Genomic DNA, 14,985 nt, shown 5'->3' on the forward strand with positions numbered 1-14,985 from the left:
CTGGCGGCTGCTACGGGTTCTGACCCTACCCTCTCCCGGGTTTTATGCTGTATTCAGAAGGGTTGGCCAGATCGCCCGTCCGCTAAGACTTCTGACCCGTTGCAGAACTACTACGCTTTGTGCTACCGCCTCACGGCTAGGGATGGTGTTATCCTCCTTTCCACTGACAATGCTTCGCCGCGTGTTGTGGTCCCTGCATCTTTGCGTGCTTCGGTCTTGCGCCTCCTTCACCAAGGGCACTGGGGTGTGTCTCGCACAAAATCTCTGGTGCGCCATCATGTGTACTGGCCTGGCATCGACTCTGAAATAGCACAAATGGTCGCTGCCTGCGGCCCTTGTGCGTCACAGGCCACTGCCCCGAAGTCATCTTTGTCACCGTGGCCTCCGCCTGAGAAGCCCTGGGAGCGCATTCATTCATGCTGACTTTGCGGGACCCTTTTTAGGTACTTATTGGCTCCTTGTAATTGACGCCTACTCTAACTTTCCTTTCATTGTCCATTGCACGTCGCCTACCACCGCGGCAACCACCAGTGCTCTCGCCCGCATTTTTTCTTTGGAAGGCCTCCCCTCTACTCTTGTTACTGATAATGGTCCGCAATTTGCCTCTTCCGAATTTGCGGATTTTTGTGCTCGTCACAGCATTACGCATGTCACGGCCCCGCCGTTCCATCCACAATCCAACGGTGAGGCTGAACGACTGGTCCGTGCATTTAAGGCTCAGATGCGGAAACTTCTGACTTCTTCTGCTGCTGATGATGCGCTTCTCCAGTTTCTGGCATCTTACCGTTTCACCCCCATGGGCGACCACAGCCCGGCTGAGCTCTTACATGGCCGACAGCCCCGCACGCTACTTCATCTTCTGCGGCCTTCCACCTCACGGCCGCGGGTGCCTTCACTTGGCCGGTTCACCGCCGCCGACCTCGTCTGGGTACGGGGATATGGCAGGCGGCCAAAATGGAGCCCGGGCCACACCTTAAGACACCGTGGCAGACGCCTGTATGAAATCCAGACGGACACGTGGGTTGGAGTGCGTCAGCTTTGGCCTCGTGTGCCAGAAACGCCTGTTCCAAATGCCGCTACACCACCTTTGGCTCTACCTGACACTCGGGATCTTGGCATCTCTCAATACTCACAACGCAGCCCTCTCACCGTCATCGCGATGCCAGCACAAGAACGGACGCCACCAGGAGACGTGCCCATGCAGGAACAGGATGACCATCCTCTGTCAGAGCAAATCTACTCGCCTCCTCCTCCAACGGACGCCGACACATCGCCCATGTCTCCTGTCATATCAACTGGACTTGCCGCAACGGGCAGATTGGTGCATGGGGCCGCAGCAGATTCGACCCCTAAGTCTCCTGTCATCTCGACCCGTTATCATCGGGGACACTTCCATCCGTACGGGAAGCCTCCTCCTCGAGACTTTACGGCGAGTCAAACAACGCCTATGGACGTTAGACATCTCCAGGACACCTCCATCAAGACCAGTGCAACAGTTTCAAAGGGGGGAAAAGTGTTGTGACTCGCCGATCATTCAAAGCACCGCCGCGCAATTACGCGCGTCCTCTACGTGCGGCGCTGTCTGCCAGCCATGCAGCAGCTGCGCCATCTAAGCGGCCAGCCGATCAGCGGCCTCTACACTGGGACTCAGTGCTTATTCGAATGCTAACGTGTACACGTCTTGCTTGTCAACTTACTCTGTGACTTATATGTGTTGTGTCGTTCTGCAATATTTGTGTTAAACTTGACATTGTAACATATATATTCCCCGATAGAGTTCAATGTCCTGTAGTACCACATACCAATACAAAATAAGCAAACCAACTCTAGTTATAGATCAGTAGCTCTGCTTCCTGTTTTTTTTCTAAATTCCCTGAGAATGTCACCTATGGTAGAATACTTACACATTTACCTGAGCATGGTTAACTGGAGAAGCATTCACAAGAAAGTGCTAGAGTTTGAACTGTTCCTGAAAAGCAGTGAAGATCATTTAATACTATGTACAAAAAGTGGGTTGAGACATGAAACTGATAGCAGTGAGTTACTTGGGCAAAATTTGAGTATATATCAAAAGTACAGGCAAATAGGAAATGGAGGTTGTATATTTGCGGCAGTAGACAAAAAACTCAAATCTACCGAGATGGAAATTGAAGCTGCATGTGAGATTGTTTGGGCAAGACTCAGTATGGGGGAGGACATAAAATGATAATTGGTTTCTTCTATCATCCACCAGATTCATCTCCTGATCTAACTGAAAACTTTGGAGAAAACCTCAGTTCACTTGTATGTAAGTTCCCCAATCATACTGTAATCACTGGTGGAGACATTACTCATCCAACAATGGGAAAATTACAGTTTTGTTACTGGAGACCATGATAAGACATCCTCTGAAACATTACTAAATGTCTTCTCTAAAAACTACCTCTAACAGATAGTTAGGAACTGCCACTCATGATAGAAACAAACTATATCTAATGACAGCAGACAGACTTGACCTCTTTGAGGATGTCCACATCCAAATTGGTATCAGTGACCATGATGGGTCATTCCATGTCAATTCAACCAATTTGAGAAAATGTTCCAGCTGATAGTCTCAGATTTGGCTGAAATTTAGCATACCAACCAATGCTACCAAGTGAGGAACACTCATGTACAAAATTTTTAAGTTCCCCTGCCAATTAGTTCCAGAATTATGGCTTGTGAAAGAAGGTGGCATGACCCAGAAATTGCAACCTGCATCTGGCACTCTATCTTCAGACCCAACTTCAGGTGTTAATAACTTTGGAACTATTCCACACAGTCCAGTGAAATTTTTACAACCCAGTAACATCCACGTAGAGAACACACACTATGAATCAAAACACCAACAAGATATTTCTGAGGGAAAATAAAAAATTCCAAAATGTGATTCAAAAAATATAATACGTTAAAAGGTACTTATTGTAGGTGCCCTCTATGCCAAATATAATTCACTCAAAAAGGGCATTTCTTTTTTGTTTTTTTTTGTAAGTTTAATGTGACCTAAACACACACAGAACTCATCTTGCCCATATCAGTCACACAAACAGAGTTACATGCACACGAAAGTATAAAAATTTGAATAATTACCTGAAAAACATGGATTTTCTAAGTGTGGCAGCACAAAACGGATAAGTGATATCCAAGCCAAATCGCAAACACTGCTTAAGTAGACCATAATATAATATGTGGCAAAATTTCAACTTGTTATTGCAAGGCATTTGTGTACAATAAAAGTTGACAGATATGTATTTGGTTACGTTTCTTTTAACATGATTTAGCAAGTAATAGTGATGATGCAGACAGCTTGTTTCAGATAAAGCTGCAGCAATTGTTGGGAACCATTAGCCAACAGAAAGTTTAACAATGGTAGTTTTCAGGGATAGAATGAGTCATTGTTAGGCAGGAAAAACAAAGGAAACAAGCAACAATTACAGATTACTCATGTTTTTAAGATTCTAGCTCAGACTGGTCAGTACTGTAGTAGAAAGTCAGTATGGAGGCAGAAGAGTGTACTAGTGGTGCTTTGTTTCAAACAAGTTGCAGTATTGGTAGAGCACAAGCATCTGAATGTCATAAAACAACATATGGAACAAAATGTGGCATTCACTTTGTACTGTAGGGTATCACCCTGTGGGCACAAGAAGTACAGTTCCAGGAAACTTTAGTGTTTGTTATCATCATATGAAAGTGTTTCTGGATAAGTGTTCTTTTCCACAAAGAAGTTGTTTTGATCCATTTCGGATTCATAAGAAGGCAGTGAAGTGTAGCCTCAGAGAAATTGATATAAAATCGGTATTGAAAGTGAATCAGTGCATGGGACTTGACATGAAACAAAAGGACAAAAGTTATGTTCCAGGTGTGTTACACTGCTAAAAAATGAAGAATATTCTGATAATTTACATGACAGTGGCAAAGAGTATCAGCCACCTACAAGCACAGTGGATGAGCAATGAAATATTTCAGTGACTGCTCTTGGTTTGTCAAAATGACTCTGAGCACTATGGGACTTAACTGCTACGGTCATCAGTCCCCTAGAACTTAGAACTACTTAAACCTAACTAACCTAAGGACAGCACACAACACCCAGCCATCACGCTTGGTTTGTCTCCCATGAAAACACACAAAGTTGGGAAAAGAGACAGGCCCAGCTATGGTAGAAGAAAACTACAAGAAGCTCAAATGGAATTAAAACACAAAATAGCTGAAACTTCCTGGCAGATTAACTGTGTGCCAGACCGAGACTCGAACTTGGGACCTTGGCCTTTCACGGGCAAGTGCTCTACCAACTCAGCTACCCAAGCACGACTCACGCCCGGTCCTCACAGCTTACTTCCGCCAGTACCTCGCCTCCTACCTTACAAACTTTACAGAAGCTCTCCTGCAAACCATGCAGGACTAGGACTCCTGAAAGAAAGGATATGGCATAGGTCCCGAGTTCGAGTCTCGGTCCGGCACACAGTTTTAATCTGCCAGGAAGTTTCATATCAGCACACACTCCGCTGCAGAGTGAAAATCTCATTCTGGTGACAAAATAGCTGATACACTAATGGTGGAAGAGGAAGAACTATATGCTCCAAAGGAACAGAAATCATGCCTGAAATGCTCTGATTTGGACAAAATTGTACATGATTTGAAAGAAAAATGTGCCATATACACACGTCAGAAAAAAGTAGCTATTCTTACCCTTGCACCTTCCAGCTGGTCTATTGACTACACTGCAAAGGAATTCAATGTTTCTACATACATGGTAAAACAAGCTAGCAAAATAAAAGCAACCCAAGGAGTGCTTCCACAACTTCAGCAGGCTCACGGTAAGCAATTGAGTTCAGAAATAAAGGTGCTAGTGTCGGAGTTTTATGAAAATAATGACTACAGCCGAATAATGCCTGGAAAAAAAAACTATGTAATGGTGAAAATGGGAAATGTATGTGTACAGATGCAAAAATGACTGTTGCTATGGAACATATCAGAACTATATGTAGAATTCAAGGAATAGTATCCCAATACCAAAGTAGGTTTATCATTTTTTTCAATCTTCGACCAAAATGGGTTGTGCCTGTAAGTGCAAGGGGCACACACAATGTTTGTGTATATAAGACCCATCAAAATGCTAAGCTGATGTTTGCTGCTATAAAGGATTCTGGTCTGGATTACAAAGGTGCAATGAAGCTGCTAGTGTGTGACATCAGTTCCTACCAGTGCATGATACACAGGTGTGAAAAGTGTCCTGGTAAGGCAAATCTTGCAAAACACATGAATAAAAAACTGTATGGTGAACTCCTTATGGATGACGATGAACTTGTTTCTTATAAACAATGGACACACATGGATCGCACAAGTCTTGAAACACAGCAAAGTACAGTGGAAGATTTTGTTGAAATGTGTTGTCAAAAAACGAACAAACTGACCACACACAGCTTCACAGCAACAGCACAATCAACGTATCTCCAGTTTTGTAAGGATAATTTGAAACAAGATGAAATTATAGTAATACTAGACTTTTCTGAAAAATTATGCATTTATAGTTCAAGATGCCATCCAATGATATCATTGGGACAACAGTCAAGCAACTCTCCAGATATTTGCGATTTAGTATAGATGTGAATCAGGTGCTGTGTCTATCATGTACCTGTGCGTTTTTAGTGACTGTTTAATTCATGATGCCATTGCAGTTCATGCCCACATTCGCACGGTCATGGTATATGTGAAAAACAAGCTGCCTCACATACATTTTGCGAAATACTTCAGTGATGGGGCAGCTAGTCAGTACAAAAACTGTAAAAATCTCAAAAATTTATGCATGCATTACCATGACTTTCAGATTCACGCAGAATGGAATTTTTTCGCAAGTCATGGTAAAAATGTATGTGATGGTATTGGTGCTATCATTAAGTGCATGGCATCACGAGCTAGTCTGCAGCACCTTACAGAAGGTCACATTCTAACACCTCTTCAATTATTGTCCTGGGTACACAAAAATATCTTTGGCATACAATCATTCTATGTTTCGAAAGATGAGGTGCAATCAGTCGAAGAGTTGCTAAACAACAGACTAGAACACGTTAAAACTGTTGCAGGCACAAGGAGCCATCATCACTTCTCTCTGGCCGACTCCGACAATGTGCAGATGAATAGACTGTCCGGTTATAACTATAGGTTCATGCACAGCATGTGTCATCACAATGTGTCAGACTCAGGGTTCAGAAGCAAAAGCAGCAACATACAACCAGGTTGCTATGTTATTGTTGTTTATGATGACAAGTGGTACTTAGGATGTGTTGCAGAGTGCTGTGAAGCAGAAGGTGATGTATTTGAACTTCATGGCACCAGCAGGACCAGCAAGATCATTTCATTGGCCACGTTTGGCAGACAGGTGTTGGATACCTTTTGAACATATTCTTAAGGCAGTTCCAGTTCCTACCACAGTGTCAGGAAGACAGTACAATTTACCACTCAATGTACAGAGTACAGTAGCTAAAGTGTGCACGAAACATTAATGATAGGTTGTGTTAATCTGTCTATATGTTGTTGCTTAGTGATTAAACAGTTGTGGGAGAGGATAAGAAGAGGCAGAACAGTTAATGATATGTTTTTACAAAATTGTGTTGTAGAACAATAGCCACATCACCAAATACATCTGTTAACTTCCATTGCAAATAACATGCTGAAATTTTGAGATATATTTCATTATGGTCTACTTATGCAGTGTGTGAAATTTGGCTTGGATTCCACTTGTCCTTTTTGTGCTACCACACTTAGAAAATCCAGGTTTTTCATGTAATTTTTCAAATTTTTGTATTTTTGTGTGCATGTAACTCAGTTTTTGTGACTGATATGGACAAGATCAGTTGTGTGTGTGGTTAGACTACATTAAGCTTACCACAAAAAAAATTATACCCGTTTTGAGTGAATTATATTTGGCATAGGGGGCACTTACAATATGTACCTTTTAACATATTACATTTTTTTTAATCACATTTTGGAATTTTTTATTTTCCCTCAGAAATATCTTGTTGGTGTTTTGATTCATGGAGTGTGTTCTCTAAATGGATGTTACTGGGTTGTAAAAATTTCACTGGACTGTGTGGAATAGTTCCAAAGTTATTAAGACCTTAAGTTGGGTCTGAAGATAGATTGCCAGATGTGGGTTGCAATTTCCGGGTCACGCCACCTTCTTTCACAAGTCATAATTCTGGAACTCATTGGCAGGGGAGACTAATACTTTGTACACGAGTGTTCCACACATGGTAGAATTAGTGTACTGAATTTCAGTCAAATCTGAGCTCATGCTGGAGCCCTTGGTTGAACTGACATGGAATGACCCTGATGTGATTGTGGCAACAATGATTACCAAAGTACAACTAAAACAAGCAGAAAGATATACTATGTTCAACAAACTAAATAAAAAATCAGTAGTGTCATATCTCACTGAGGAACTTGAAACACTCAGCACAGGGCAGGAGCATGTAGAGGAACTATGGCTCGAGTTTAAAATAATAATGGGAGGGAACCTTCCGGTGTACAGTCATTGTACAGAAATTTCTACAGAAACACATATTACTGCATACTAGGTGTAAAACAAAGCATAGGGCTATAGATAGACAGATCTCAAATGAAACAGGTTTGGTTACCAAGAGAGCAATGCATGAAGCCTTCAATGACTATCGTAGCAGAATATTGTCAAATGATCTTTCACAAAGCCCAAAGAAATTCTGGTCATAAGTAAAGGCCGTTAGTGGCAGCAAAGTTAGTGTCCAGTTGCTTGCGAATGAGACAGGAACTGAAATTGAGAGTAGTAAAACAAAAGCTGAAATGCTTACCTCTGTTTTCAAATGTTCCTTCACAAAGGAAAACGCAGGAGAATTGATCCAATTTAATCCTCATGCTGCTGAAAATATAAACAAAATAAGTATTCGTGTCAGTGGTGTTAAAAAAAAGAGCTGAAATCATTGAACTGAATAAAGCTCCAAGGTCAGTTGGAATCCTCCTCAGATTCTGTACCGAATTTGCAGTTGAGTTAGCCTCATTTCTACCTATAATCTATTGTAGATACCTCAAACAAAAAAACTGTGCCCAGTTCCTGGAAAAAAGCACAAGTCACACCAGTCTACAAGAAGGGTAGTAGAATTTATTTTCAAAAAGCTTTTGACCAGAACCACACCTACACTTATTGTCAGAAGTACGATCATATGTTGTTTCAGTGCAATTTGTGAGTGGACTTCAGATATTTTAGTAGGGAGAATGTATCATGTTACCTTGGTAGGAGTGTTATCATCATATGTAGCTTCAGCTGTTCCCCAGGGAACTGTGTTGGGACCCTTGCTGTTCATATTGTGTATTAATGACCTTTCACACAATATTAATAGTTACATCAGCCTTTTTGCAGATGATGAAGTTATGCGTGATGAAGTACTGTCTGAAAGAAGCTGTATAAATATTCAGTCAGATCTTGATAAGATTTCAAAGTGGTGGAAAGATTGGCAACTTGCTTTAAATGTTCACAACCATTAAACTATGCACTTTGCAAAACGAAAAGATGTAGTATCTTATGACTGTAAATCAGTGAGTATCTTGGAATTGGCCAACTCTTACAAATACCTGGGTGTAAGACTGTAGAGATATGAAATGGAATGATCACATAGGCTCAGTTGTGAGTAAAGCAGGTGGTAAACTTTGGTTTATTGGCAGAATACTGGGAAAGTGCAATCAGTCTACAAAGGAAATTATTTACAAATCTCTTGTGGGACCAGTTCTAGAATATTGCTCAAGTATTTGGGACCCCTAACTAAATAGGACTAACAGGGGTTATTGAACATATACAGAGAAGACCAGCATGAATAGCCACAGGTTTGTTTGGTCTGTGGCAAAGTGTCACAGAGGTACTGAAAGAAACAAACTGGAAGATTCCTGAAGATAGACGTAAACTATCCTGAGAAAGTCTATTAACAAAGCTTCAAGAACTGGCTTTAAATGGTGACTCTAGGAATACACTACAACCCCTACGTATCGCTCACATAGTGATCATGAGGCTAAGCTTAGAATAATAACTGCAGGCACAGAGGCATTCAAACAATTATCCTCTTGTGGGAAGAAACACAATGTAACTGGTGCAATACAACGTACCCTCTGCCATGCACTTCATGGTGGTTCGCAGCATACAGATGTAGATGCAGAGGTTGTTAAATACCTGCTAGTTTGGTTTTTGTACACAACTGTCCCTGGGGACAAAATACAAGACTCAAGAATGAATTCCTGCAGAGCTAATAAAGGAATTCTACAATATTGCAATAGCCTGACAATGAGGACCACAAAATTCTACTTGAGAAACGAAAATTTTATGGCATTAATGGCATCTGTCTTCACAAATCGAGTCTTGCACTCATAACAGAAAGCAGAGGGTTAATGAAACTAGCATCAGAATGGTGGAATATAACTTGTGGGTACCATAATGGATTGGTACTGGGTCTTCTCTAGTTCTTCACCTACATAAATTACCTTCCAACGACTTCAAAACACAGTACAAAAACTGCAATGTTTGCTGATGAAATAGGCAAGCTCATCAAGAATTCAAACTCATCCATATAACACAAAACTAAGATGTTAGCTGAAAAGGCCTACAGCTAGATCGCACATCAATCTGAATCTCACAAAAATTCATCTTATGCATTTTCAAACAAGCAAGACATAGCTGCTAGCACCAGAAGTAGATACTAAACGGAACACTGTGTGTCAAATTCCTTGTGGTTCAGTGAATAAAGAGTTTAAATTGAGTCAACATACAGCTAAATTAATAAAGAAAAGCAGTTCTTCATGTTTTTCCCTTAGATGTGTAGTGATTCCATGGTGATGTTACAAACTTTCAGAGATGATGGAGAAGGGTAAACATGTCAATTTGAGGTAAATGACCAAGGAATATGGTTCTGATACCTCTGACAGTGGAATACATGTACCAGTGATGTTGTTGCTAAGGTTGTAGGGTAAACAACTTTCACAGGTGGTAGTACGAACCAAAACAAGAAAAAATGTCTAGTAAATGTGGGCTCTGAAATGCATATCTTAAGAGCTATGAGCACTTGCTCATCTTCGCTACTGTGAAACACACCTCTTCTAGTAAACAAGCCCTCATAAGTTGTAAGGAATGCATTTTAAAGCCCATATTTAATGGACTTCTTTCTTGTTCTGGTTCCTACTGCCATTGCTGAAAGTTATGTATGATATTCCACTACAGATATTAAGCTTTTACAGAATACATAGTTCAGCTTGTGCCTGGTTTAGCTTTCTTTTATTTAAGAAACTGACTGCAGAAAGTTACCCTATGCTGATCAAGTAATACAAAGAGGATTGTCACATCATCTGCAGGGGGAGAAATTGCGATAAGAGTCCCACAGCTTTCAATCACTGGCTCGCTTCTGTTCTTGCTTTATATTAATGATATGCCATTTTATGTGAATCAGGGGGCAGATTAGCCCTGTTTGCAAAGGACACAAGCATTGTTGTGAAGCCAAGCAAAGAAGATCAACAGAAAAAAAGTAAATAATGTTTCTGAGAAAGTTACCGACTGATTTAGCACCAATGGATAAGCTTTAAACTTCAAAAAACAGAATTCATTCAGTCCAGTACTGTCAAAACTATCCCAGACCCTGAACGAGGGTTTGCTTGAGGGAGGGGACCAAACAGTGAGGTTGTTGGTCCCATCAGATTAGGGAAGGATGGAGTAGGAAGTCAGCAGTGCCCTTTCAAAGGAACCATCCCAGCATTTGCCTGAATAAATTTAGGAAAATCATGTAAAACCTAAATCAGGATGGTCGGATGTGGTTCAGAACCGCCACCCTCCCAACTGTGAGTCCATTGTGCTAACCACTGCGTCACCTCGCTCCGGTGATAGAAAGTTATTAGGTGTTCTTAGTGTTGAAAACTTAACTGGAAAAACTACACAGTAGATCTGCTAGAATGTCTAGATTCAGCTACTTTTGCCATAAGGATAATTGTCAACTTTTACTGACTTCTGTTCTAGGAGGATTTTCATTCACTGACATCTTAAGAGATAACATTTTATGTAATTTCTCGCTTAGGTAAAATGTATGCACTGCACAAAAGAAAGGAATTAGAATTGTGTGAGAGGTTCACACATTTATCTTGCAATAATCTCTTTAAGTAGTGGAAATACTAACCACAATCTCACAGCAGATTTATTTCCTAATAAAAATGGTTATCAAAAACCTATCTGTGTTTGAGAGTAACAGAGATATTCACAAGTGCAATGCTAGAAGCAAAAATTGTCTACATTATCCTTTAATGAATCTAACATTGACACAGAAAGGGGTCAAATATGCAGCTACACACTACTTCTACATAACAGAGGAATTCTTCATTAGAGCTAACCATTTTTATAGAAAAAAAACTTGTACATAGTAGCATTTAACCACATACAGTGTGTCCAAAAAACAACAACAGACTTTAAAGACACGTTCCACATACAGAAATAAGTAAAAAAGTCTAGTAAATATGGGTTCTAAATTCATAACCTAAGAGGTACAAGCACTTTTTCATCTTTAATAGTATGAAACATATCTAATCTACTGCAAGGTCTTTGCTTTCCACATTTTGGGAGGTGGAAGTACTGACCAAAACAAGAAAAAAGTTTTAACATTTTTCCCTGACAAATTTTGAGATCTCATGGGTAAGTAAAGACATAAGTTGACAAAAAAATGTAAGGACTTTTGTATCCCCCCCATGTGAGCAAAAAACTTAAGTATCAACATTTTCTGTAAGACCTATTTTTAAATGGACAAAGCAAGTCAAAGGGTATATGTGTTTCATTAAAGATCACTGTTGTTATTTTATTTCAATAAAGTGAAACACATTTGGTGACACAAAATGCATTTCCTTGGAGTCGCAAGACAGATTTAAAATACCTTTGCTGATATCACAAATAACCTCATAAAAATGCAGGCCTCTTGAAAGAAGTGTATAAGGCCGGGAAAAGCTGTGTACACCAACACTACATGTGACCAACAATAAAATGTTGGTTCTATTACATTAGTTATTGTCAATTGTTCCCCACTGTGTTATGTCTATTATCTTTCAGGTATTGTGTGATTTTTCTTTTGAGAAATATATGAGTACACAGCATACAAACCGCCAGTGGCTGCCACAATTTTCTTCTTTTTATCATCTGTACTTTCTAATATATAAACTACTTTCAAAGTAGTCTATAAAACGTTGTTCTGTACAATGTACTTGTAGTGAGACAGTAGCAATTCCTGAAATCCATCGCCCGTGCCCTCTGACCTGCCAAGGAGCAGCACAGTCCTGGGTAAACTAAAAAATCTGCCGCTTTATGCCACACGCAGACAGATCCTGCCTGTGGGCAGATCGGAGTGACTAGATCCAATGGGCAAGCCTGCACATTAGTGGGAAACGACAGGGTTCAGATCGGCAGGCCCGATCCGTTAAGAGACACCCGCAGAAATGGCCTGTGGCTTTGGCCTGTCATGGAAGTCTACTCATGTGGCCAGCTATTCATGTGTCACAGATACCATGTTGATGAAATGAGTCTGCAGTGATCAATCCATGCAACAAATAACTTATGCAAATACTCTGAGAATCAATACTAATGAGGACAGATAGCAACTCACCGTAAAGATGATTGCTGAGCCACAGACAGGCATGCAGAAAAGATACTCACAGTTTCACAACAAAATTTTTGTCCATAGTCTTCATTGGCGGGGGGAGGGGGGGGGGGAAATCTCATATCTCATACACACATGACCGCCATCTCCGGCCACTGCATCAACAATCTCTGAGAATCAGATCCAAACAAACCAGAAACCAGTCCTCACGCCTCCCTGCCTCTCATCGGCAGCTGTTACGCTGGTGGCAAGAAGTGATGGCAGCACTGACTGCAAGCTGAGGGGAGTGTTAGGAACAGGAGAAGCAGTAAGAATGAGAAAGTAGGGAAGCGACGTGCATACTCAGCTACACCCAGCCAGCAACGATGCATGACATCTTGGTGAACAAGCCATTTCATCTACTGAAACAGATATGAGACGTTTTCCAGTGTCTTTTTTTTATTTCCCTGATAGATTTGAAATTCCTTGATATTCCCTGATTTCTAGAACTTGTGGCACACTGTTTAAGTGCTATGAACATTTGTTCATCTTTGCTACAAGAGACACATCTCCATTATTGAATAAGTTCTCATAGCTCTTAAAGTATGCATTTTACACCCCATGGTTACTAGACATTTTACCTTGTTTTGGTCCACACTATCTCCTCCCAAAATATGAAAAGCAAATAGCTTGTAGTAGAATAATTGTGTTTCATAGTATCAAAGAAAAACAAGTGCTCAAATCTTTTAACGTAAGCAGTTTAGAGCCCTTGTTTACTACACTTTTTTTTTTCTTGTTTTGGCGTTAGGAAACTATTCTACAGTCTCTCTCTCTCTCTCTCTCTCTCACTCACACACACACACACACACACACACACACACACACACACACACACACACACACACACAAAGTCTAGTAAACATGACGGTGAACACTGAATGGAAAAGTACTCCAGGAGGTAAAAATCCTTCATCACTGGAGAGAGTGATGCAACAAGGCCATTGGATTCTGGAGAGCCTAGAACATCATGTATGGGAGAGTCAGGGCTTCTAACTTTTCACATACGGCCCAAGAAAAAACATCTGCTGGAAATGTTAACATCAACACTTTACTATAGACTGGGAAACTTAAAAGCAACTGACAGATCTGTTAAACACATGAAACATAGCTAATACTAGCACATCAGGAAACCACATAAGGTGGTGACAACACATTTGAATCAGAAGGATATAGGATTTATAAAGGAAAACCAGCCATAGAGAATACACAGAAAGTCGCTATGCTTGGAACAGCTTTCATGTTCAAATGGAACTCAACAGAATCCACATCAAATTTTGCATCCCCATCAAAGTGAGTATCACTTCTCTCATTTAGATCAGCAAACTAGGACTATACCATCATAAATGCACATGCACCTACCAAAAATGACAACAGATAAAATCCGGAAAAAATCAAACAATTTTGGGAAGCATTAAAAAATGAGGCATCATAAATACCAAAGCAAAACATAAACTACCCGTAGGAGGCTTTAATGCACAGATTGACAGAGAAGGGAAATACAAGGCAATAGTAGGAAATTTTCCTGCACACAAATGCGCTGATAAGAATAGACATAGGCTCATCAACTTCTGCAGGCATTGCGACTTAAAACTAATGTCAACTTTTTTCAGAAAATCACCAAGAAGAAACAAGACCTGGTCTCCTAATATACACTTAGGCTCACATCAACTGGATCATGTGGAAATAATAACATGAAATCTAGAGAAATCATCAATATATGGGTCAGAAGAGGAATAGGTATAGATTCAGACCACTTTTTAACAGAAATCAAAGCCAAATTGCAACCTAAAAAACCAAACCCCAAAATTTAAGAAGTCCAAGCAACTGGAACAAATTCGTTAAAAAGCTTCACATAAAAAAGATGGGAAATTGGGATTAAATCAGAGAAACAATGATAGAAATGGTGAAAGAACTAGAACAACCACAAAGAAGAAGGCAACATAAGTGATGGAATAAGATATGTGACAAAGTGATACAGTATAGTCTAAGAGATTGGAAAAAATGGAACTCCAGCAAAGTGGAAGGAGACTGGAACACAATCATCAAAAATTATTCATGCACAGGAATTGTATAATGACAAAAAATGATTGGAGGAAATTAATACAAATTTCAGACAGAACACCACTTGGGTCTTCTTCAAAGTTTTCAAAGAAGAAATAACAGGGTACAAGCCGATGAGCCTTCACTTCGAAGATTCAATAGACAAACTGATTACCAACGACACAGATGACTTTGTACTTCAAAAATCATCTAAACTCGGTCAAACCAACACAACTACTAATTTTCAGAACGC

At 40.4% G+C, this 14,985-nt stretch overlaps 1 protein-coding gene across 10 annotated transcripts in view; it reads right to left on the reverse strand.

The window, feature by feature from the left end:
• LOC126161794 (ADP-ribosylation factor-like protein 2-binding protein) overlaps positions 1-14,985 on the reverse strand; it is a 114,447-nt gene that overhangs the window by 76,892 nt on the left and 22,570 nt on the right. For 4 of the 10 annotated variants that reach the window (XM_049917885.1, XM_049917881.1, XM_049917876.1 and 1 more), the window contains exon 2: positions 7,842-7,909. The exons of 4 other annotated variants lie outside the window; for them this stretch is intronic. In XM_049917885.1, the coding sequence (XP_049773842.1) occupies positions 7,842-7,905 (64 nt within the window). In that variant the 5' untranslated portion in view covers positions 7,906-7,909. The remainder of the gene's footprint in view (positions 1-7,841; positions 7,910-14,985) is intronic. 2 more of the 10 variants (XM_049917878.1, XM_049917877.1) reach the window with 1 other exon arrangement.

This window comes from Schistocerca cancellata, chromosome 2 (genome assembly GCF_023864275.1).
Source record: "Schistocerca cancellata isolate TAMUIC-IGC-003103 chromosome 2, iqSchCanc2.1, whole genome shotgun sequence".
Classification (NCBI taxonomy): domain Eukaryota; kingdom Metazoa; phylum Arthropoda; class Insecta; order Orthoptera; family Acrididae; genus Schistocerca; species Schistocerca cancellata.